The 20,062-nt window shown below is 48.5% G+C and overlaps 6 protein-coding genes across 9 annotated transcripts in view; 5 read left to right on the top strand and 1 right to left on the bottom strand.

Moving 5' to 3' along the window:
• Nucleotides 1–838, top strand: part of LOC126570567 (E3 ubiquitin-protein ligase MIB2) — a 40,464-nt gene extending 39,626 nt beyond the window's left edge. For all 4 annotated transcript variants that reach the window (XM_050228416.1, XM_050228417.1, XM_050228419.1 and 1 more), the window contains one exon: nucleotides 1–838. This exon is cut by the window's left edge and continues 4,077 nt beyond it. The gene's annotated coding sequence lies outside the window, so the exon portion shown is untranslated.
• A 269-nt stretch (nucleotides 839–1,107) lies between these two features.
• LOC126570577 (cytochrome c oxidase subunit 6A2, mitochondrial-like) lies at nucleotides 1,108–1,586 on the top strand. The gene is made up of 2 exons (XM_050228430.1): nucleotides 1,108–1,225; nucleotides 1,295–1,586. Exons 1-2 carry the CDS (start codon nucleotides 1,138–1,140, stop codon nucleotides 1,534–1,536), a joined length of 330 nt encoding a protein of 109 aa, XP_050084387.1. The 5' UTR covers nucleotides 1,108–1,137; the 3' UTR covers nucleotides 1,537–1,586.
• Nucleotides 1,587–2,393: 807 nt separating this feature from the next.
• LOC126570575 (D-3-phosphoglycerate dehydrogenase) lies at nucleotides 2,394–5,165 on the top strand. Its single transcript, XM_050228427.1, has 6 exons — nucleotides 2,394–2,753; nucleotides 2,827–2,877; nucleotides 3,628–3,782; nucleotides 3,871–4,223; nucleotides 4,299–4,517; nucleotides 4,605–5,165. Exons 1-6 carry the CDS (start codon nucleotides 2,670–2,672, stop codon nucleotides 4,739–4,741), a joined length of 999 nt encoding a protein of 332 aa, XP_050084384.1. The 5' UTR covers nucleotides 2,394–2,669; the 3' UTR covers nucleotides 4,742–5,165.
• A 5,141-nt stretch (nucleotides 5,166–10,306) lies between these two features.
• On the top strand, nucleotides 10,307–16,081 carry LOC126570569 (guanylate cyclase 32E). Its single transcript, XM_050228420.1, has 16 exons — nucleotides 10,307–10,401; nucleotides 10,486–10,597; nucleotides 10,672–10,854; nucleotides 11,819–11,936; nucleotides 12,013–12,188; nucleotides 12,303–12,388; nucleotides 12,555–12,714; nucleotides 12,801–13,126; nucleotides 13,206–13,319; nucleotides 13,683–13,756; nucleotides 13,816–14,224; nucleotides 14,287–14,456; nucleotides 14,520–14,697; nucleotides 14,761–14,901; nucleotides 14,966–15,618; nucleotides 15,720–16,081. The coding sequence occupies exons 2-16, from the start codon at nucleotides 10,490–10,492 to the stop codon at nucleotides 16,079–16,081; spliced, it is 3,258 nt and encodes a 1,085-aa protein (XP_050084377.1). The 5' UTR covers nucleotides 10,307–10,401; nucleotides 10,486–10,489.
• A 355-nt stretch (nucleotides 16,082–16,436) lies between these two features.
• Nucleotides 16,437–19,015, top strand: LOC126570572 (gamma-tubulin complex component 4 homolog). Its single transcript, XM_050228424.1, has 4 exons — nucleotides 16,437–16,551; nucleotides 16,620–17,071; nucleotides 17,140–18,537; nucleotides 18,606–19,015. Exons 1-4 carry the CDS (start codon nucleotides 16,486–16,488, stop codon nucleotides 18,736–18,738), a joined length of 2,049 nt encoding a protein of 682 aa, XP_050084381.1. The 5' UTR covers nucleotides 16,437–16,485; the 3' UTR covers nucleotides 18,739–19,015.
• Nucleotides 18,803–20,042, bottom strand: LOC126570574 (protein arginine N-methyltransferase 6). Its single transcript, XM_050228426.1, has 3 exons — nucleotides 19,959–20,042; nucleotides 19,017–19,903; nucleotides 18,803–18,953 (listed from the first exon to the last, which is right to left on the bottom strand). The coding sequence occupies exons 1-3, from the start codon at nucleotides 20,010–20,012 to the stop codon at nucleotides 18,830–18,832; spliced, it is 1,065 nt and encodes a 354-aa protein (XP_050084383.1). The 5' UTR covers nucleotides 20,013–20,042; the 3' UTR covers nucleotides 18,803–18,829.
• Nucleotides 20,043–20,062: the final 20 nt, after the last annotated feature.

The raw sequence follows: 20,062 nt of genomic DNA, 5'->3' as shown, positions 1-20,062 counted from the left end.
AGCCTGAGACAGGCAGCAGAGTCCATCAACCAGCCAACGTATTTCCGTTTTTAGCAAAATTAGCAAAGTAAAAGAAAGTGGGACAAATGCCAATCGCTTGGCTTGGCTGTTGCAACACGAATCTGTCGAAGCGAAAGTAAGCTTAATAATGCCGAGCAGCAAAAGCAGCAAATTATTCAAAATGTATGTTTTTGTGTGCGTATGCTGTGTGTGTGTGTGTGTATGTAAAAATGATGAGCATGAAGGAGATTAAAATCCAAGTTAATAGAACAAACCCTTAAATGATGTGCTTCGCCATGATCACAAGAGATTGTGTAAACAGAAATGAAGCAAAAGAGCGAGCAGAGTTACAAAAGGTATCTTGAAAAATCTCCGAGAAGCAATGCAGACCACCACAGTTTGTCTGTGCACCCTGATTAGCTAATGTCCGATTATAAATGCCGATCAACAACGACCACGATCCCTACTATTAACACTATTGTTGCTAGATGTAATGAAACACAATCCACGTAAGCGCGTAAGCAACACACTCCCCCCCAGTGCACCCCTGGTACCTGATGTTGTGCACTGCAACCCTCTCCCAATAACACATGTCGTCGTCGCTTGTCGTCATCGAGGAAGTTTTACAAAATACTTAGTTGAAAATGATATAAAACAGATGCTAAGAAGTTTGGTGATATGAAGGCAAAACAAGTCCCGATGTGTGAGTAAAGAGAGGGAGAATGTGCGAGTGATTGGAAAGCTAAAATCAATTTGTATCCTCCCCTCGATCGTTACTAGACCCCATATATTGTATGTAAATGGAAAACTTTGTATAAAATAAAGGAAAAACGTAATTTAAAAATCAATCTGCCTTTGGGGTATGTCTATTCTGATTTTCTTCCTGATAGAAGTTGGTTTGTGGAATCTGGATCTTTGCTAAGTACTTCGCCTGCAGTGTGTTTGGCTTGCGATAATGAGACATTTTCGGTCTGGCAACTCTGACCCATTTCTTCTAGATAATACCCCAGATAATTCTTCTTCCTCGAAAGAGCAAACAGAAAATAATCTTAGTACACATTGACAGTCTCTCCCCGTCCAAATCGTTCATTTCTGCTGCAATAAACCCGCTTCTGGAAGTCTTTTCAAACAAACGATATGGTGCTCCAGTGTTCAAATCGCTTATCATATCGCTTAATAAGAGCATCTCACTCTACTGGTCCTTCAGCAATTTCCGGAAACACTGGTAGGTAAAGGGGTGGTTTCCAGAAATTTTCTGTACCATTCTACTTCGATGGCATCCTTTCCATTCCAGCATCCGGTGGCTATAAAACATGGAAGAAGATGACATTTTTCCTAGCATTCCCAGCGATTGGGCTGTGCTTCCTGAACGTGTACCTAGAGCACCGGGAAGCCAGGGGCCATCATACGCGCCCACCCTTTGTCCCGTACGAGCATCTTCGCATACGCAACAAGCGCTTTCCGTGGGGCGATGGCACCAAGACGTTCTTTCACAATCCCAAGGTGAACGACCTACCAGATGGGTACGAGCAGTAAAGGCTTATGCCCTTTTTTGGGTGCCATGAAACGGTTAAGAATTTGAAATAAAATCCCTTAGAAAGAAGGTGCGTCAGAAACCCGCGTCAGGTAGCAAACCTGCGTCTGGTCAATTGCAGTTCGTTACACGCCAACGACGCCAGCGATCATTATGCATCCGACGACGACAACGCCTCCGCCGTCACGGTCGCCTACTGAAGAGGCTATTCACCAAATCCGCCCCACTCGAGTATGCTACTCACTCGCAACGGCTCAGCGAGAGTTTATCAGCGAAACATTTCAATGAAGAGCGTTTGTTGACAAGGCCAGTTGCAGCAAGTGCACAAGTGCAGCTACCGATCGTGGGTCGAGTGAGCGCACGAGACCACCGCACCATCCTTCACCCCCTTTGCATCGGATTATGGTGCTGACAAGAGACAAGAAACATCTCTACTCAGTAAACAACTGAACGAGATAAGGAAGAAAGTGTACACTGAAAACTGAATTGATAACGTCTCGCCATGGTCCATCCCATCGCTGTCGTCACTCTTGTTCGCATCGTGTCTAGAATGTTGCCCATGGCAACCAGCATAGGTCCAACGACAACTGCACTATCGATGAGAGTACGTAGACGATGAGTACTTGATGATGAGTACCGTCGTCGTCGTCGTCGCCGCCAACGCCATGTGATCGTGTCTACCACCACACAGATGCGTCGCGTGGTGGCGTCGGCGACCCTTGGGGGACAATTTGCCTTCGTTACGAAGGCCATCACGGTTGTCGGCTCGACAGTATCTGGAGCCCTTTTACCCCTCCACTGCCGGCCGATCGAGTAGGCGGTAAACAAGTCTGGAATGGAGAGCCGGGACGGCCACCAGGAATGAGCAAACAGGTTTGCATTGGTGGTGGTGGTGGTGGTGCGCCAAAGGAGTAGTACGCGGGTCTTCTAGGTCGGGGAGATTGCAGTTCTTGTTGCTGCCGCCACCGCCACTATCTGCCCCGTCGATTCATCGATCGCTGATCGTCCGATCCGTTGAGCCAGACGGCAGGAGGGCTTCAGTTCCTTGCAGTACTCCTACCGGTGCGGTTGTGTTCGCTCGCTCGCTTGCTCTATTCGTTTTGCTCACTGTTCCATTGCAGTTTTAGAAGCAGAGATGCCGATCGATATTAAGCGTGTGCTCGTGTGTGATGCAGTAGATAATGCGTGCGTTAAGCTGCTGCAAGATCATCAGATCCAGGTGCGTAAACCAGCGATCGGTTACACTTATACACAGCTCACTCAATGTTGGTTTACGATTTCATGTGCAACAGGTCGATTACAAGCTGAAACTCACGAAAGATGAGCTGGTCAAAGAGGTGAAGGTAAGTAAGTCGAGCGCACATTCCCCGGTGTATTGCAAAAACGAGTTTATCTAGCTCTACGGATGCAACTGGAAATTGGAGTTGACGGTACGGTCGGTCGGTCGAGTACGGTTTCCGTTGTGCGTCATAAAATTATGAATATTGTCCGCCGCCGCGTTAACGTTATCAGCATCATGGAAGAAGGATACAATAACATCCTTTCGTGTGTATTAATCGAGGAAAAGAAAAACGCCCAAAAGGCGTAACAAGGCGTCGAGAGATTCGAGATAAGAAGAACCTCGACCCCGGATCCTTCCCCGTATGACGTAGAAACGGTACTCGGTGATGCTTGATTCAATTAAACGCTGCTCCGGGTAGCAGCAGACGCTTTGACGAGTCTTTGCTTACGAGAAACGGTTGCCACAGGCACTGCCGCTTGCACTCGGCACTGGTCTTTGGTTCTGCTGAATGACCCAGCGCGGCACAGAAGGCACGGAGACCGCCGCGATTAGTGTACGTAGTAAACAAGCCGAAGGCCATCGAAATGGTGTCGTCTCGCATTCTCTCTCGCTCAATGGACGTGATGATGGTGACGGATTTCATGAGATCCCTACCTCACGCCCCTTCCTCTGGGTCCGTTCATCCAAGAGATAATCAATCTAGTTCGAATCTAGTGTCGACCATCCCGTTCTGTTGAACCATCAGAGGGGATCCGAAATGCAATCAAACAGAGCGCGGCCGTCATACTAATCGATGCTGCTTCCATTCCAGAATTATGATGCTCTCATCGTGCGGTCCGATACGAAGATTACGGCCGAAATCCTGGATGCTGGAGCGGGCCGAGTGAAGGCCGTCGGTCGGGCAGGGGCTGGTGTGGACAACATCAACATCGAAGCGGCCACCAAGAACAATGTGCTGGTACTCAAGTAAGGCACCACGGCGACGATGATAATGACGGGCACTGGAACACTCCTGTAACGATACTTTGCTTGCGATCCCCCCCAAAAACTTCAGCACCCCGGGCGGTAATTCCATATCCGCTTGTGAGCTCACGTGCTTCCTGATCGGTGCACTGGCCCGGCCCATCTGTCCAGCGGCCACCAGCATGAAGGAGGGCCGCTGGGATCGAAAGCTCTACTCCGGCACGGAGCTGTACGGGAAAACGTTGGCCATTCTGGGGTTGGGACGCATTGGGCGTGAAGTTGGCATCCGGATGAATGCGTTCGGTATGCGGGTGATCGGGTACGATCCGATTACGACGCACGCCGAAGCGAAGGCGGCCGGTATCGAGAAGCTCGAACTGGAACAGATCTGGCCCCAGGCGGACTACATTACCGTGCACACGCCGCTCATTCCGGCGACCAAGAGTAAGTGTTTGTGTGGCTGAATGACATGGATTCGGATCGATGGTCACAATTCCGGAATCCTTTTTCCTCCCCCAGATCTGATCTCAACGGAAACACTCGCCAAATGCCCGAAAGGCGTCCGGGTGATTAACGTGGCCCGGGGTGGCATCATCGATGAGGCGGCCCTGCTGGCATCACTCGAAAGTGGCCACTGTGGTGGTGCGGCACTGGATGTCTACCCGGAGGAACCACCGAAATCGGAAACCACCAAGAAACTCATCAATCACCCGAAGGTGGTCGCAACGCCGCACCTCGGTAAGTCTGGCCATTCGAGATCGGCCAGGCCACCAAACGATGGCGTCACGATGTGTTTTCTAACGGTTTCTCTCTCTTGCATCGCAGGTGCCAGTACATCCGAGGCGCAGGTGCGTGTCGCCGTCGAGGTTGCCGAACAATTCATCGCGCTGACGGGCAACTCGACCGTCTACACGCAGTACGCCGGTGTAGTTAATCGCGACGTTTTGAAGAATGTCTTTTAAATCGAATTCGACGCTCCAGCCGGTACCTTCAGCTGCAGGCGGCGGTGGCCACCTATTTTTAGGAAACCATTTGCGCCCCTTTAAGGGCCGCTTTATATTAGTACACCATCATCACAGTACGGGCCACCGATACGGTATACTGTTTTCCACAAAAGGAGGGAAATCAATCATCACACGACACGACACCCGGCCCGACGATAAAGGAATCGCCAACGCCATGACGTCACGGTAGGATGGTGGCTAAGCTAATGAAATGCTATCCTCCAGGCGCTCCAGTGCCGGTGTCACCACAGAGTAATCGGATATCGCACACATTTGTCAAATAAGCGTAGAAGCAAATAAGAACCATCCCAAAAGCGGATAATTGGGAACGAATGCAAATAAAGTGGTTTCAATTCGCCGAGAAAGACGATATGATAGTCAATAGCTTTTGACCTTGGGTTCGATTATTATCCTTCGGTTTTACAGGAACGGATGAGCAACAGGTAGATGGTGCTTTATTTTAAATTAGTTCACAATTATGCTCTTAAAGGAAAATATTGGACATAACATCGAGTAGCGTGACCTAGATTGCAGGATTAATGAGCGAGTGGGATCGGTTCCACCTTGACCGCTTTCACAGAGGCGCGAAGCAAATCCCAGACGTAAACAGGATTGCCTGGGCTAGTAGCCGTGCGACGTATCCATAGTAACATCCGCAATCGCTCTGTACTAAACAGCTTGACCGTCTGGACTAGGCCACGAGAAATAAAAACTTTCTTCCACGCTCTGTTTGGCTGTCCCGGGGCAAGTTAAGAGGATTCCCCGTATTTTTTCTACCAAGAAGATAACGTTTTTTTTTCATTGAATTTTTGCTAAACTCTTGAGGGCAAAGAGCTCGGCTTGTGATGTTATTTTGCAGGCGTGCATCGAACGATGCAACAGATGTTTCGTTGCCATTGGAAACACATTCACAGACTGCTAAGGTGTGTTTTAATAAGCAGGATGCAGCGGTTCCATTATCAGTTGTTTTTTACTGCTTTATCGAATCTTTTCCGGTTCTCTGACGCTTCATTTCGAGATAATTTTGATCGTATTTTATCAAAGCTAATTTTTATTACGTCTCCATCTAGCAGAGAGCATGTTTACCTTTTAAAAATAATAAAATTTATTATTAATACAGTTCATTTTTAATTCAATGTAATATGGTTTTAATTAACAACACGCCTAGGTACGCCAACCAAAGTAGTGTACGCTACGAGAACACTTTTTTACGCTCCAATGAAACACTAAACCAACGTGAAGCCATTCATAAAATCCCACTTTCTATCCTTTCGCGCCTAACTTCGGTCCTAACACGTGCTCATGCTGGATGCGAGCACAGCTTGCGAGCTACGAGCTTTACTGCTCTCCGAGAGCGCGTACACTACGCAAGCACCGATCTGGAAAAGGACATGCGGCCCGATGTTGCCCGACCGCAGGATCTCGTGCTCGTGCGTTCGCTTTCGTTCGCCTTACGCTAGTGTCCTGCGTGTATATAAAGCAACAAGTGCCGGGGCCGGCATCCGGCAGTTTGATCGCGACCGGGATCGCTCCAGGATACCGGGCCATTGAAAGGACACCATCTCTCCATTGCGGTGGCGTGGTGGCAAGTGAAAGTGAAACCTTATCGTGGACCGTGTTGATAGAGTCTTAAATATCCAATAAGTTTTAATTGTAGCCAAGTGGTTCGAACCGAAGAGGGTCCAGCCAGCCAGAGGGCGACCGAGGAGGAAGCGAAGGTTGTTTATTGAAGAAAAACCGTAAGAGATGATGGTGCTGCCCGGCGGGGGGTTCTCTCGGTCCCCGTGGGATGGTTTGACCAATTGATGTCAATTAAAATGGAATCGGAGGCGACCGTGGGGGTGTAGTGGGGTTGCGGTGTGGTGTGGTGTGGTGTAGCAAAACGTTAATACCTATATGTGATACGACGCGACGGAGGGGCAGACACCGGAAGTGGCAGGACCCAATGCGATGGATGATGTTCGCCTTTTTATGCGTCACGGACTCCACGGTGTAATGCGATTTTTCACCAGTGGATTAATTAAAGGGAAAAGTGCCCCGCAACACCCACACCTAGTGCCAGTGCCGTGAGCCTCGCAATGATGATGATGAGTGCATTGTGTGGTTATGACCGGACGTGGAGTTGCTGCTTCGTTTGGTGCTGATGTTTGTAGCGAATTGAAGTTCATTACGGGATATACAAATGTAGTGCAGAAAGTTAATGGTGCCATTTTTCGAAAGGAAGCAGAAAAGCATCTGGCAACTGCAAGTGAACGAGGAACTTTCCCAGGACATTAGTGGAGTGTGGCAGCCTCACGAGCGACCAAAGTTTTTTTTATATAATTTTAATTACTTTATTTTACTAAGAACCAGGCCCCTCGTACAAAAAGGGATCGACGTTTTGTTTGATTAATTTCATGCATCATTAAAAGCAACATTATAAGCACCTTGATCCTTTAGGATTATGCTGTTAGTCTAGATAATCTTTTGCGGCTTTTTTCTTGTGGTCCATCCTTCCAACGAATACCATCATTCCGGGAACCAACCGCAGCTTTAAAGTTGTATCATCTTGCGGCCGTCTAGCCCCTAGGTGTATCCCTTTTTCTAAGCATATTTCTTCGTTTGTGGACGAAACTTCCGGGGAACCGGTTTCTAATCCTTTCCTTTTTTGTGAAGAAAACCATGGTGTATGTTTTCACTGTTCACGTTCTCGCGGTTATCACGCCAAAATCGAACACATTTTCTATGGACCTTAAAGTGCATAGTCCTCGATGTTTTGTTGCTTAAATTGACGCACCCTCGTGCTGTAGCAGCAATATTAATGCGCAAAAACTTTACAAAAACAGTAATTTAGTCAATTTGTATATTTTTGGACGATGAAGCACGGCCACAGATCCACAACACCATGGCGCTACGACTAATTGAATAAACTATTTCCACGAAAACGGCTGCTTGGCTGGAGTTTAATCGGCCGGCTCTAATTTCTCACCCCGGGGGGGTTGTTGGCTGGCTAATGGGGGACTTTCCATAAATTACTTAAACCACACGATGGAGCCATACAGACGCGCAGTCACGCGGGCACGGGCCACTTCCGCCACGGATACGATGACGAACCGGAACAGCAACAATTTGGAACACGTGTGTTTGAGGAGATTATTGGCTCGAATGGAAAAGGTGCCGACGGACCACTTTGGCAACAAATTAATTATTATCGAAAATGAAGATTCATCGGCAGAAGCCAGAGCCATTCGCGGCAGTGGCAGACACTCCAAAAATACGATCCAATGCACAATGAAAAGGTGGAACAGTTACAGTGGAGGCGTAGCGGTTCACTGAAGCGCAATGTGAACTCGTGACCACACTCCGTATCGCTTGGAAAGGAACCATCTTTTCCGTCTTGAAGACCAAGTTTTTGATGGAAGATTTTGAATACCAATCGTGCATCGTTGTGCGGTGTTGAGCGTAAAAGTTAGACCACTTTAAGTGTGCCCCATTGTGGCGCATATACAAATTTGAAGAAAAAGTTTGTCTTGTGTTGTGTTTTGTGTGAGCAAAAAGAGAGAATCCTTTACAGATGGAACCACACACCATGTGTGCTTCGATTTAAAGCGAACCCCTACGTGAAACGGATCTTTTAACGGTTGTTCCGTAAATGAAGATACCGAAAGTTGTGCTGACAGCCGTAATTTGCTGCCCACAAGGATGAGGAAGAGTCGTTTTTCGTCGAATCATTCCCAACCGGTATCGTGCGTTGCTCAGTTGGGCATTAAATTGTTTCAGCAAAAGGAATTCAAACCCCTCTGTAGCTAGACTAGTGGTCTGTCACATCGATTCAACGCAAACGGAGTGCATTTGTCTCCGCATTGCCGGAGACGAAACCATTACGATCCGGCCCGGCAACACGTCCGGCCATCCCCAAGAAGCTGATGTTGATAGAGGTTTTTGGAACGAATGAGCGACCATAACACATGACTAACTGTTTGTAACTGTAACAAACATCCCGCCGGGAACGACGTTCGAAGGCACATAAAATGGGGATTTCGGAACGGAAAGGATAGCGTTCCGGACCACGGAAAGAGATCCTTGCCGGCAAGCGAGTTCCATTCATAATAATAATCATAATTTTTATCGCTCCACGCTTGAGAGTAACGGACGTCTTCGCATCTTGGGATGATGTGCTCGGAATGCTTCATTTTACGTTGTTTATCCTGACATTTTGCTTTTCGCTTTTGTGCCCTCTTTCTTGGAGTGCAAGTTGGAAAATGCGCTGAAATGCGATGTGGAATTTTAAGGACACCTTTGACCCGGTTTTTGTTATCGATATTGTAGCTGAATTATGTCCGTTGGTTGTCTAATTAAGGCTTATCTTTTGAGTGTTATTTTAAAGCAAAATTGTTGGTTAGGAGCTACCGCAACATATTTCTCCGGAATCATTAAAAAGTTGAAAGTTCCTCTTGAGCGCGTGTCAGTGATCCTTTCGCTACGAATTGCTCAATTTCCCCTCTAGTTATGATGGAAGTGGCTCAACTGAAAGTTTAACATTGTGCCATTTAAAAGGATTGAAGTTAGATAAAGTGCAACTGATCGTCCTGATCCTTCTTATCAAACAACACGACGTAACCATGCACCAAATAGCAGCATCAACTGGTGGCACAACAACAGCAACGACAACTATCACAACCGTAACGCTGGTTATGCTGTGGATGCTAATGGCCGGCTCTCCGCTAGGCCGCTGCACCATGGCTTCCGCCGTCGCCCGCATGTCCTGCGATTGTCCACGAGCATTGCCCCTCGAAAGACGTTCCGTCCTGTGGCGCAACCTTACGGGCAAATCGGCACAGCGGAATCATAGCGGGGACGAGGTGAAAGTCGGATTCCTAGCCGGCTACGTACACTCGAAGGTGAGTTGCTTCCTCATTCGAATTGAAACTTGATTACGATTCCATGCTGGCACCAAGCGCCTGGTGCGGGATCAGTGAACACTCCTACAACACCAGGCGGCCGGTACCGTGGGCTGTGATGTCATGGAGAGTAACCTTCAGGGGAGTTGAACAGGCTGTGACCGGCTGGTCAGTGTTGAGCCGCTCCCTGCCACTGAGTTCCAGTGTGCTGATAATTGTGATTTATGGTTTGTTTTGTAGCGGACCACGCGGCCTGGTGGCTGGTTTTTTTAATGTTCGCTAGAATATCGAGCGAAATGAATTTTTGTCGTAAAAAATCGTCATAAACTTATATTGCCTTAGCGAAATAGTGCCTCAGTCGTTAATCGTAAAGACAGTATTATACAGAAACCTTAATGGCTGAATTAAAAATCGAGCATTCAGTTTGTTTGTTTTTGTTACAAAACCTGAGCAGATGCTTTCTGGCTAGGTGCGATACGGATCAGCCGGTGCGATTAGACACAGATGATTGATATGTTGATTAAACTCGCCAAGGAGAACGAGCCAGGAACCTCGCTACTTTACATATCATATCACCATCCTCATCCAACTTTCTCATTTCGATTAGGTCGTACTCGGGGCCTTACTGTTGGCTGCTGAAGCGATAAACAATGATACTAAAATCCTGCCGGGGAAGCGATTATTACTGCATGCCGTCGACATCGGGGCCCAGAAGTCACCGAAGGCGTACCCGATTCAGTAGGTATCGATACAAGTGCTTGCGCGTCCTCGATGGAACTGAAAATACATCCTTGTTCACACGTTCTCTTCAATGATTCACAGAAAGATGACGGAAATGCGTGACGAAGGAATCGTGGCATTCATTGGTCCCGATGAAACCTGCACCGCCGAAGCACTGGTAGCATCGGCCTGGGATGTGCCCATGATTTCGTATGTAAGTTTTCCAACGGCATGCTGAACCAAGAGGCCACCAGACACCGTTCATAATACCGATTCGTGATTCAACAGAAATGCGCCGACATTGCCGTGTCGGATAAAACGGTGTACAGGAGCTTCGCACGAACACTACCGCCGGCCACGAAAGTATCGAAGAGTGTAGTCGCGTTACTGTTGGCCAACAATTGGCACTGCTTCACCATCGTCGCCGGCCGGCATCCAGCATGGAGCATGGAAATTGCCCAAGCCATCAAGGTGAGTTCCAGCGGTGTGGGATGTGGAGAACTTTTCAACTATCCATCTGATGCTGAAAGATTCCTGTTGTAGTTGATGGAACCATCAGACTACGGGACACACGAGCGATGGAATGGCATTGACCTAACAGCACCAGTCGGCAGATTTCATTCACGATTTTTTCTTTATTTGTTCTGAGTTGTTGCTTGTTTCTGCATCAAAAGGGAAACAGAAATAATACGATCTGGGACTTACTGTGGTGCATCAGGAAGAGAAATAGAATGTAAATGTAAATTACTATCCACAGCTTCTGACTATGACATGGGGTGATTGTGGATGGGATTTGATTTGTAAAACATAGTACATGCTCCGAAGTGCTTTAAGGGGGGCTAAGGTTAATTCTGGTCCAAAAAAGGCTTATTTTGTCGATTTTTTGTGAAGAAATCATTCAACTTCATTTTATCAAGTGAGTGTCACATTAAACTACAACTTTTTAAGAATATTCGCTACTAATGTGGGGAAAATTCACCAAAAACTTTGCCCATGGCATCAAATTTTGAAAGACGTGTCTTTGAAAATATACTTTTTCCGGTGCCCAGCCGTAGCCGCGTGATGACGGTCATCCGAGATTTACAAATCAGCACTTTTTTGTTGGATTATAAGTTTCTCCAGGTAGTCCCTTTGATGTTTTGTAGAATATCCCATTGTTTCATTGATCAATTATCAAGTCGGGTTCGTCGCTTAAGTCTTAAGGGGCAAGTCTTTTGATTCGAATAAAAAACTGTGCCATTGTGCCATCCATGAGCCGCGATTGTTAAAAAATCAATATCTTTGTCCAAAAAATGTACACAACATTCTTGAAAGGATCAACATTCACGGAAAAATGCAATAAATTTATGTTACAAAACAAAATTAAATATTTAGCTAACATTTTGTGCACACTGGTTTCTCTTTAAATCTTTCTGGGCCCCTCGAAATGGTACAGCTTCAGGCGGAATCCAACAATCTTACGCTGAATCACTTTCGCATTTACTCCGACTACATTCCCTCGAAGATCTACAAACTGCAGCAGATTGTGGACGAAACATATGAGAGTACCAGAGGTAAGTGAACGCTCCGAAAGTCCTATCGATTTGATTTCCTGTGTTTTATCATATGCTGCCCATATTATTCCGTTAGTTTACATATTTGTTGGCGATCACATCGAGATGGTGGACTTTGTAAGATGTATGCAGAACCGCAAGCTGCTCAGTTCGGGCGATTACATCGTGATTTCGATTGACGATGAGATCTACGATCCAAATATGAAGCGCAACATCTATCAAGGTACCTGGCCTCGTTCTTTCGGGTGCAATGTTGAACGAGCTTTGTCCCAAAATAAATATTCGCTTTAACCCCCATTAGATTATTCGGATTTCTATCAAAAGTACTTCGGTACAACCCGCGATAAGCACCATCACAACCGAAAGCGGTACAATTACAAGGATAAGGAGCGGCTACAGGAAGCGTTCCAGTCGGTGCTCCGCATTTCACCGCTCTTCCCGATGAACCCCGAATACCGCAAACTGTGCCAGAAGTTTAAGCTATTATCCAGCAAGGAACCATTCCGGGTACCGTTACCATCCAGTAGAAGCATTCTAGACGCAATTCAGGTAAAACTAACGCCAAGGACGTTTCATTAATCAACGGTAAGGTGGTTGACCTTTTTAAACCTTTCGCACACGACAGGTTCCTATCTATGGTACGTACCTGTACGATGCCCTCATGATCTATGCTCGGGCGGCCACCGACGTGTTGCGTGAGGGTGGCGACATCTCGAATGGAACATTGATTATGCGCCATATATTTAACCGCTCGTACCACTCGATCCAGGGTTTCGATGTAAGTTTGTCACCACCGAGCTCATCTGTCGTAACCGAGAGATTGATTTTCGTTTCTTGGCATGGTTGCAACCCGGCGGCGGTCAGGTTTACATCGATGCGAACGGTGATGCGGAGGGAAACTTTTCCGTTATCGCGCTCCAGAAGGATGACAAAGTGAACAACTCGCTGCAGATGTCGATGCAACCGGTGGCGCTTTTCGCGTACGGTGCCAATGCGACGACGTTGCCCGAGTTTCGCTACCTGAACGCGAACCGGCCGATCATGTGGCTTAAGGGCCGGCCACCGGTGGCCGAGCCGGTTTGTGGATTCTACAACGAAAAGTGTCGCCCAAAGGCGAAGGACTGGCGGTACATCAGTGGTGCCTTCATCGTGGTGCTGTTTATGGCCATCTCGAGCGTCATTCTGTTCAAGTAGCGTATCGCACGTATTTCGGCACACCGCGTTACACTGCATTACAGTCGGCAATCTGTTTCTCCGTTTCATGGTTAGACACTATCGCTATGAGCAGACGTTGGCGTGTTTGCTGTGGAAGGTGGACATGAAGGACGTTATTCTAATCACCTCGCCCGATGCGCTGTACAACAATGAGCTGCGAAAGAATCTGGTAAGGGAGTTCCGGTGTGTTTGAACGGATCAGGTAACGCCCTCCACCCCAGGAAACCAATCGATCATCATCCTCCTACGCGCGCCGACACGACGCTAAAAATGAATCTGTACTATCGCCACGGTTCAGGAGATGATTGGACCAAGTATTGACGGAAGCCTGCTTGGCAGAGCAAGCAGGACGTGGCGGTTAAGACAAGGATGGATGTCCTTCTTTGTCAAGCCACGAGATGCGGAACATAAAAGCCTCGCCTACATACGAAGCAATATAGTGTATCGGCATATCATTCAGATACTTTTGTTCATAGCCTTTGATAAACCTGTTTGAAATTAAACACTGATTATGGTCCCAAAATGCTTTAATTTTCAGGTTTGTCAACAGAGCATCATGGTGAATACGCCAGCAGATTCCAATAAACGTGCCTACACAACGATCGGTAAGGCACGGAAAAGGAGCTAAAACCCTGAATCTTTTTCAACGATTCCCCACTTCCAGGACTCTTCCGTGGTAACATTGCCGCCATCAAGTATCTCCACAAACGGTCAGTCGACATCACGCGCAACATTCGCAAAGAGTTGAAGCAGATGCGCGAGATCCGGCACGAAAATCTGACGACGTTCATCGGTGCCTCGGTTGACCATGGTACGGTGGCCATCCTGACGTCGTACTGTGCCCGTGGTAGCCTGGTGGACGTACTATCGAACGAGGATCTGAAGCTGGATCACATGTTCGTCTCGTCGCTGGTCAGTGATATCGTGAAAGGATTGATCTATCTGCACGACAGTGACGTCGGTTCGCACGGGAATCTTCGTTCCAGTAAGGTCTTGATCGATTCCCGATGGGTAGCTCAGATTGCTGACTTTGGGTTGCACGAATTTAAATCGGGACAAGAGGAACCGAACAAGTATGAATTCGTAGCGGTGGGTGAAGTCCCTTGCTTCTTGATGAGCTTCATTGTTGTTCCAGGTTCGAGAAAGAGCTACGCCGTAGTCTTTGGAAGGCACCGGAGATACTTCGCGATCCAAACAGTGCACCACGGGGGACCCAGAAGGCAGATGTGTACTCGTTTGGCATTATATTGTACGAAATCGTAGGAAGAAAGGGCCCTTGGGGTGATATTAGCTTGAGCTGGCAAGGTAACGAATATTGTGACCCTTTTTTGGTGTAGAGGATGACGATTTACGACGGTTTTGTTGCAGATATCGTCGCTCGTGTAATGGCACCGGAGGAGTATGGTGTATTCAGACCCTCACTGCGCGGTATTGACGCACCGGAGTGTGTGATGCAGCTGCTGCAAGCCTGCTGGGAGGAGGATCCCGAGGATCGGCCCGATATTCGATTGGTGCGAGTGAAGCTGAAACCGATGCAAGCGGGACTGTACGTACACGGTGGGTCCACCATGTCAATCAAACATCCCTAAGATCTTTCTCTACTCATCAGAAAACCCAACATTTTCGATAACATGCTGGCCATCATGGAGAAGTATGCCTACAATCTGGAGGGCATTGTCCAGGAGCGCACCAATCAGCTGTCGGAGGAGAAGAAGAAAACGGAATCGTTGCTGCTGCGAATGTTACCCAAGTATGCTCGAGGTGTTGCGTGGTCCGGTTGACCGTTCTTACCTGCGACTCTGGTCACATTTCAGGAGCGTCGCTGAGTCCTTGAAGCGTGGTGAACGGGTAGAGGCCGAGTGTTTCGATTGTGTCACGATTTTCTTCAGTGATCTCGTTGGCTTCACGGAACTGTGCGCCCAAAGCACCCCGTTCGAGGTGGTGGAGATGCTGAACGATCTGTACACGTGCTGCGATTTCATTATCTCCAGCTACGATGTGTACAAGGTGGAAACGATTGGTGATGCGTACATGGTGGTGTCGGGACTTCCGTTGCGCAATGGTGACCGACATGCCGGTGAGATAGCGTCGATGGCGCTTCATCTGCTGAATTCGATTTCGAATCTTGAGATACGCCATCGACCGGGTGAGTTCATCCAGATGCGGATTGGTATCCATTCGGGGCAGTGTGTGGCCGGTGTGGTTGGGTTGAAGATGCCCCGGTACTGTCTGTTTGGGGACACGGTGAATACGGCATCGCGCATGGAAAGCAGTGGCGAAGCGTTGAAGATTCACATCTCGTCGGTAACGTACGGGTTGCTGAAGAAGCTGGGCGGTTACAAGTGCGAGGAACGGGGCCTTATTAAGGTGAAGGGTAAGGGGGAGATGCGCACCTACTGGCTAACCGGTGAGGACGACCAGAAACGGATGGATCGGTTCGGTTCGAGTGACATGGTTACGAGTCTTAGTAAGTTTTTGGGCATACAATTCCGATCCGCAGTGTGGCCACCATTCCATGCTTTCTCATGTGTGCCATTGCAGCCATTCCCGATCTTCTGTGTACTCCAGATCAATCACAGACCAACCTGAGTCGACCATCGTTACGGCGGATGCTGACGGATGCCGAGAATTACGTGGCTCACCAGTATAGTACCAGTGATCAGCAGATTCCGTCGGTCAGCCTGCTCAATCAGCATGGATCGCATCTGGGGTGCTACATTTGTCACAAGCGGAAGCTGCACCTTGGCCTTCCAACGATGGTTGATAGTTCACATCGGCTCTCCGTTGTCAGTGGTAGCTACGCTATGGATGAAGCCATCTGCACCTGCCGTCAGCGGAACTGTGTGTTGGATTACTACAACGACAACTTGATGACCGTGCGAACAATCCGTGAACCACGTTCCGCACCGCAGATCACGTTCATGCAGTGAAGGAGTGGTTTACTAAGTAGGCGAGCATAGCTCGAGTTAGAAACGATAGGGCGATAGGGGAAAATGATTGTAAATTCTAGTCCAGAGTCGATTACGGTTTCATAGCTTGATAAGGACGTAATTTGATAAAATGTTTACAATACCGTCTATGGATAAACTAACCACAATAAATGTTTTATACGTGTTTAGAATTTCACCAACAGAAAATTCTAAAATCCCAGGGTTTCGGGGAAATCGGGAAAACGTCACTTGTTCTTTCAAAAATTCAAACCAGTTTTGCTATAATGTATAGCCTTTTTTATGGTCATCCGTTTATAGCGGAGTTTGTTTACGTTTTCCTCCCGCCGGCGCCGTTACGCGCCCTTCGAATTTCCACTTTGCGGCCACGGAAAAACCAGCTGGCGATGATCCACGATATCCTGTTCACACTCTTCTCTTCCAATGCGGAACTACCGATCGAGAACTTCACGGTAAGCGTAAATTATACGAGCATCAGGTGTGCGTGGCTTCAACGGAACAGTTTGTCGTTTGTTTTAAGATTCCGGAGGTTGCTTCGACCTTCCTGCACCCGGGCGAAGTGAAGATTCTGGAGGAGTTGATACGCATCGCGAACCAGTACAAGGACATCAAACGGTTCGTTCAACAGTATGGCACGGTAACGGCAGGATTGTTGAAGCCGAAACAGCAGAAACCGACGGAGGAACCGCTACTGCAAGGCCTGTACCTGCAAGCGTTTGTCGATGGGCTGGAGCTGGTGGTGAAACCGTACCGTGATCTGGTGGTTGAGCTGGAAGCAAAGTATCTGAGCAGGCCCCACCTATCGCTGATGTTCATTTTCCATCAAGTGAGCCAGTATCGGACACTGTTTGATTTTCTGTTGCAGCTAATAAGTGGCGTCGTAACGCAGCGAATCCATGGCTGCGCCTTGCTTCCGTACCTACAGCAGTTCTGTCTGCATGGCAACGATGCCAACTACCAAGCGGTTAAAACGTATGTCCCGCCCTTCGTTCTTTTGCTACCCCAGCCTACTTAATCGGCGATTGTTTTCCGTTTTGCAGAATACAGAAATCGATCTACGCGATCTTCCTCAAGCAGCTGTACGGTTGGTTGCTGCACGGTAAATTCGTCGATCAGTACGGCGAGTTCTTTATCCAGCAGATGGAAAGCGTGCCGAAAGTATCATTCCCCAACAACAGCAGCGGAGTGGGATCGCATCAGCCGGCAACATCCGTAAACACGTGTTCCGACAGTGCCAGCATCAACTCGGAGCTGTGGCGCTACGAGATCCGGCATGAAATGCTGCCCTACTACTTTCCCGCTAGCTGGGCTGAAAAGGTCCTGTTTGTTGGACAAACCGTGCTGATGTTTAACTTCGATCCGCGTCAACAGAACGCCGAAAGGCGTTCGGCTGAGGGAAAGCGGGCTAGCAAGGGAGCTGCACGGCTGATCGCTACGAAGGACAGTCTATGGGGAACCCAGGAACACGAGCTGTTCCGCAAGTTTCACCAGCTGCAGTGTGACGAGAATCTCAGCGTGACCAAGTTCGAGCATCTGGTAGATGAAATCAAAGAGAAAGTCACGCAGCATATGTCGGTGATCGTGATTGAGGAAGCGGCGCTCGTTCGACAACTGCGTCTCATGAAAGACTTCTTTCTGCTCGGACGGGGCGAACTGTTTTTCACGTTTCTCGAGCAAACACAATCTCTCAAGCTGCTCATCGGTCGCGATATCACCGATGGAACGACACGCGATCTCAACCGGGCGCTCCAGCTGGCCGCCAACAGTCTCAACGTGGGTGAAGAGCTTGAACAGTTTTCGTTCGAGCTGCCCGGGAACGATGAACTGCGGAGCAAGTGCTATGATAGCAAGAGTGCCATCGGGCATATCGTGCTAAAGTACAAGGTCCAGTGGCCATTACATCTACTGTTTTCACCGAAAGTGCTGGATCGCTACAATGAAATGTTCCGTTTTCTGTTGCGCATCAAAAAGCTACAGCACGACCTGGTGCATGTGTGGTCGTATCAGCGAGAGAAGCGCATCCGGCACAACCAGGACGTGGTGCAGCTGCGCAACAAGCTAATGTTTCTCGTCAACAACCTACAGTATTATCTGCAGGTGGATGTCCTCGAGAGCCAGTTTGCGGTGCTCATGGCCAAGGTCACGAATCCAGCGAAACCGGCCGATTTCGAACGGATTCAACGGGCGCACACGATCTACCAGGCCAACGTGCTTAGCTTGTGCTTTCTGCTGAACAACGCAACGGCCGGTATCGACCCATCGGCAGCACTAGGCATGACTACGATGGATGCAGGCATAATGCAGATCCAGGAGAATCCGGTGCTTACGATTCTTGACAGTATTCTTTCGATTGTCGATCGGTTCTGCTCGTTCTGTGTTGAATGCGAAGATCCGATGACAAAGATACAGCGCCAGGAGTTTACCCGCTACGAGCAAGGGTACGCATGATTAATACAATAGCGCGGCGTTCGATAGTTTGCTAAAATGTATGTCTTCCTCTCCGCAGATTCATGAGCCAAGTCGATTCGCTGCTAAAACTGCTGATCGGTCTAAAGGCTGGCCCAAGCAGCGCTCCCTTGTCGCAGCTACTGCTTCGTTTGGACTTTAACCACTGGTTCAGTTTGCAGGTCAACGAGTGACCGGGAATGATGAGCTTATAAGCGTTGAAATATTGGCGTGAAATTAATGTTGAAGCCTGTCGCGTTATCTGGTTGGCGATTCGTTTATTGGTCAAACGTCGACCTGCATCTTTTCCAGGTGCGCCTTCATGAGAATGCATTTGGTCATCTGGCACTCGCAGGGTAAGCTGTGTTCCTCCTTCTCTGCATCCAGTAGCGTCAGCTGGAGATCGTATCTACGGAAGGAGACATGTTTGCGATGTAGTTTTTGCCCAATAAATTCTGTTATTGACACGTACCTTCGGTTTGTGTCCTTGTTTCTCATCATTTTAAGTTCAAAGGCAATCGGATCTCGCTGTTCGATTTCCTCACATGCGTCTTCCGGTAGTGGGATCACCGTTTGCTTCCAGTGTGTTTCCGGTGCAGCGGGGTTCGTTGAGAGTACGATTTCGTTTGGCATGCGTCCCTCCTGCTCTCCGACCGGGAAGGTACAGTCGAACCATATGCAGAAGCCCTGCAATTTACCGGTACGCTGAGCCACTAGCACCTCTTTCGCCTCGAACGCGTCCAGCTCCTCGGTTGTTACTTCCTTCAGATCCAACCAGGTAACAACGTGACCTTCGTGTAGCAAATGATCCGATGCAACGGTAAGCACCTCCGGCTTATCCGAGCCTTGGTGCCGCAGTGCACGACCAAAGTACTGCATACGGACGCCGGAAACGTTGTTCCAGCGATCGAACCGTGACGGCACACTGCACGGCGCCAGGTAGATGGTGGCCGTATCGGGAAACATCAGACCGCCCGGTTTAAGAAAGCGATCGCGTGCCACCAGCACCGAGTCCAGCATACCCTCGTGCAGCAGAAAGAATCCCATCCACTCGGAGACGATGATATCGACCCGGTCCTCCTCATTCGGTAACCGGAAATCCTCCACCCGGCACTCGCTCACTTCGATCACGTCCTGCAAGTTGTTCTCCTTGATCACCTCCCGTGCTAATCGAGCCAAGCTGGAAGCCTCGACGGCGTACACTTTACGTGCACCGGCCTGTGCACAGAAGATGGACAGTATGCCCGTTCCGGCCCCAACATCGAGAACCGTTTTCCCGGCAAACAGCTCCGGGTTTCCAACGATCGCCCGGTGGTACGCATCTTGCCGCGGACCATCGGTAAGCATCAGCTCGTGAACCTACAACAGACAACAATTGAATTCGTTTCTAGCGATTTGTTTAATCGAAACCTGCCTTTAAATCTTCATAACTCTCGAAATACGCGCCAGGGTTTTGGTCCGATTCCATGTTCGCACGTGCTATTTTTTTTGCCCAAAATTCAACCAGCCGGAGCATAA

The sequence above is a fragment of the Anopheles aquasalis genome, chromosome 2, assembly GCF_943734665.1.
Source record: "Anopheles aquasalis chromosome 2, idAnoAquaMG_Q_19, whole genome shotgun sequence".
NCBI classification, from domain to species: domain Eukaryota; kingdom Metazoa; phylum Arthropoda; class Insecta; order Diptera; family Culicidae; genus Anopheles; species Anopheles aquasalis.
Note: the sequence above shows the minus strand (reverse complement) of the source record. Positions and strands in the feature narration are given on the sequence as shown.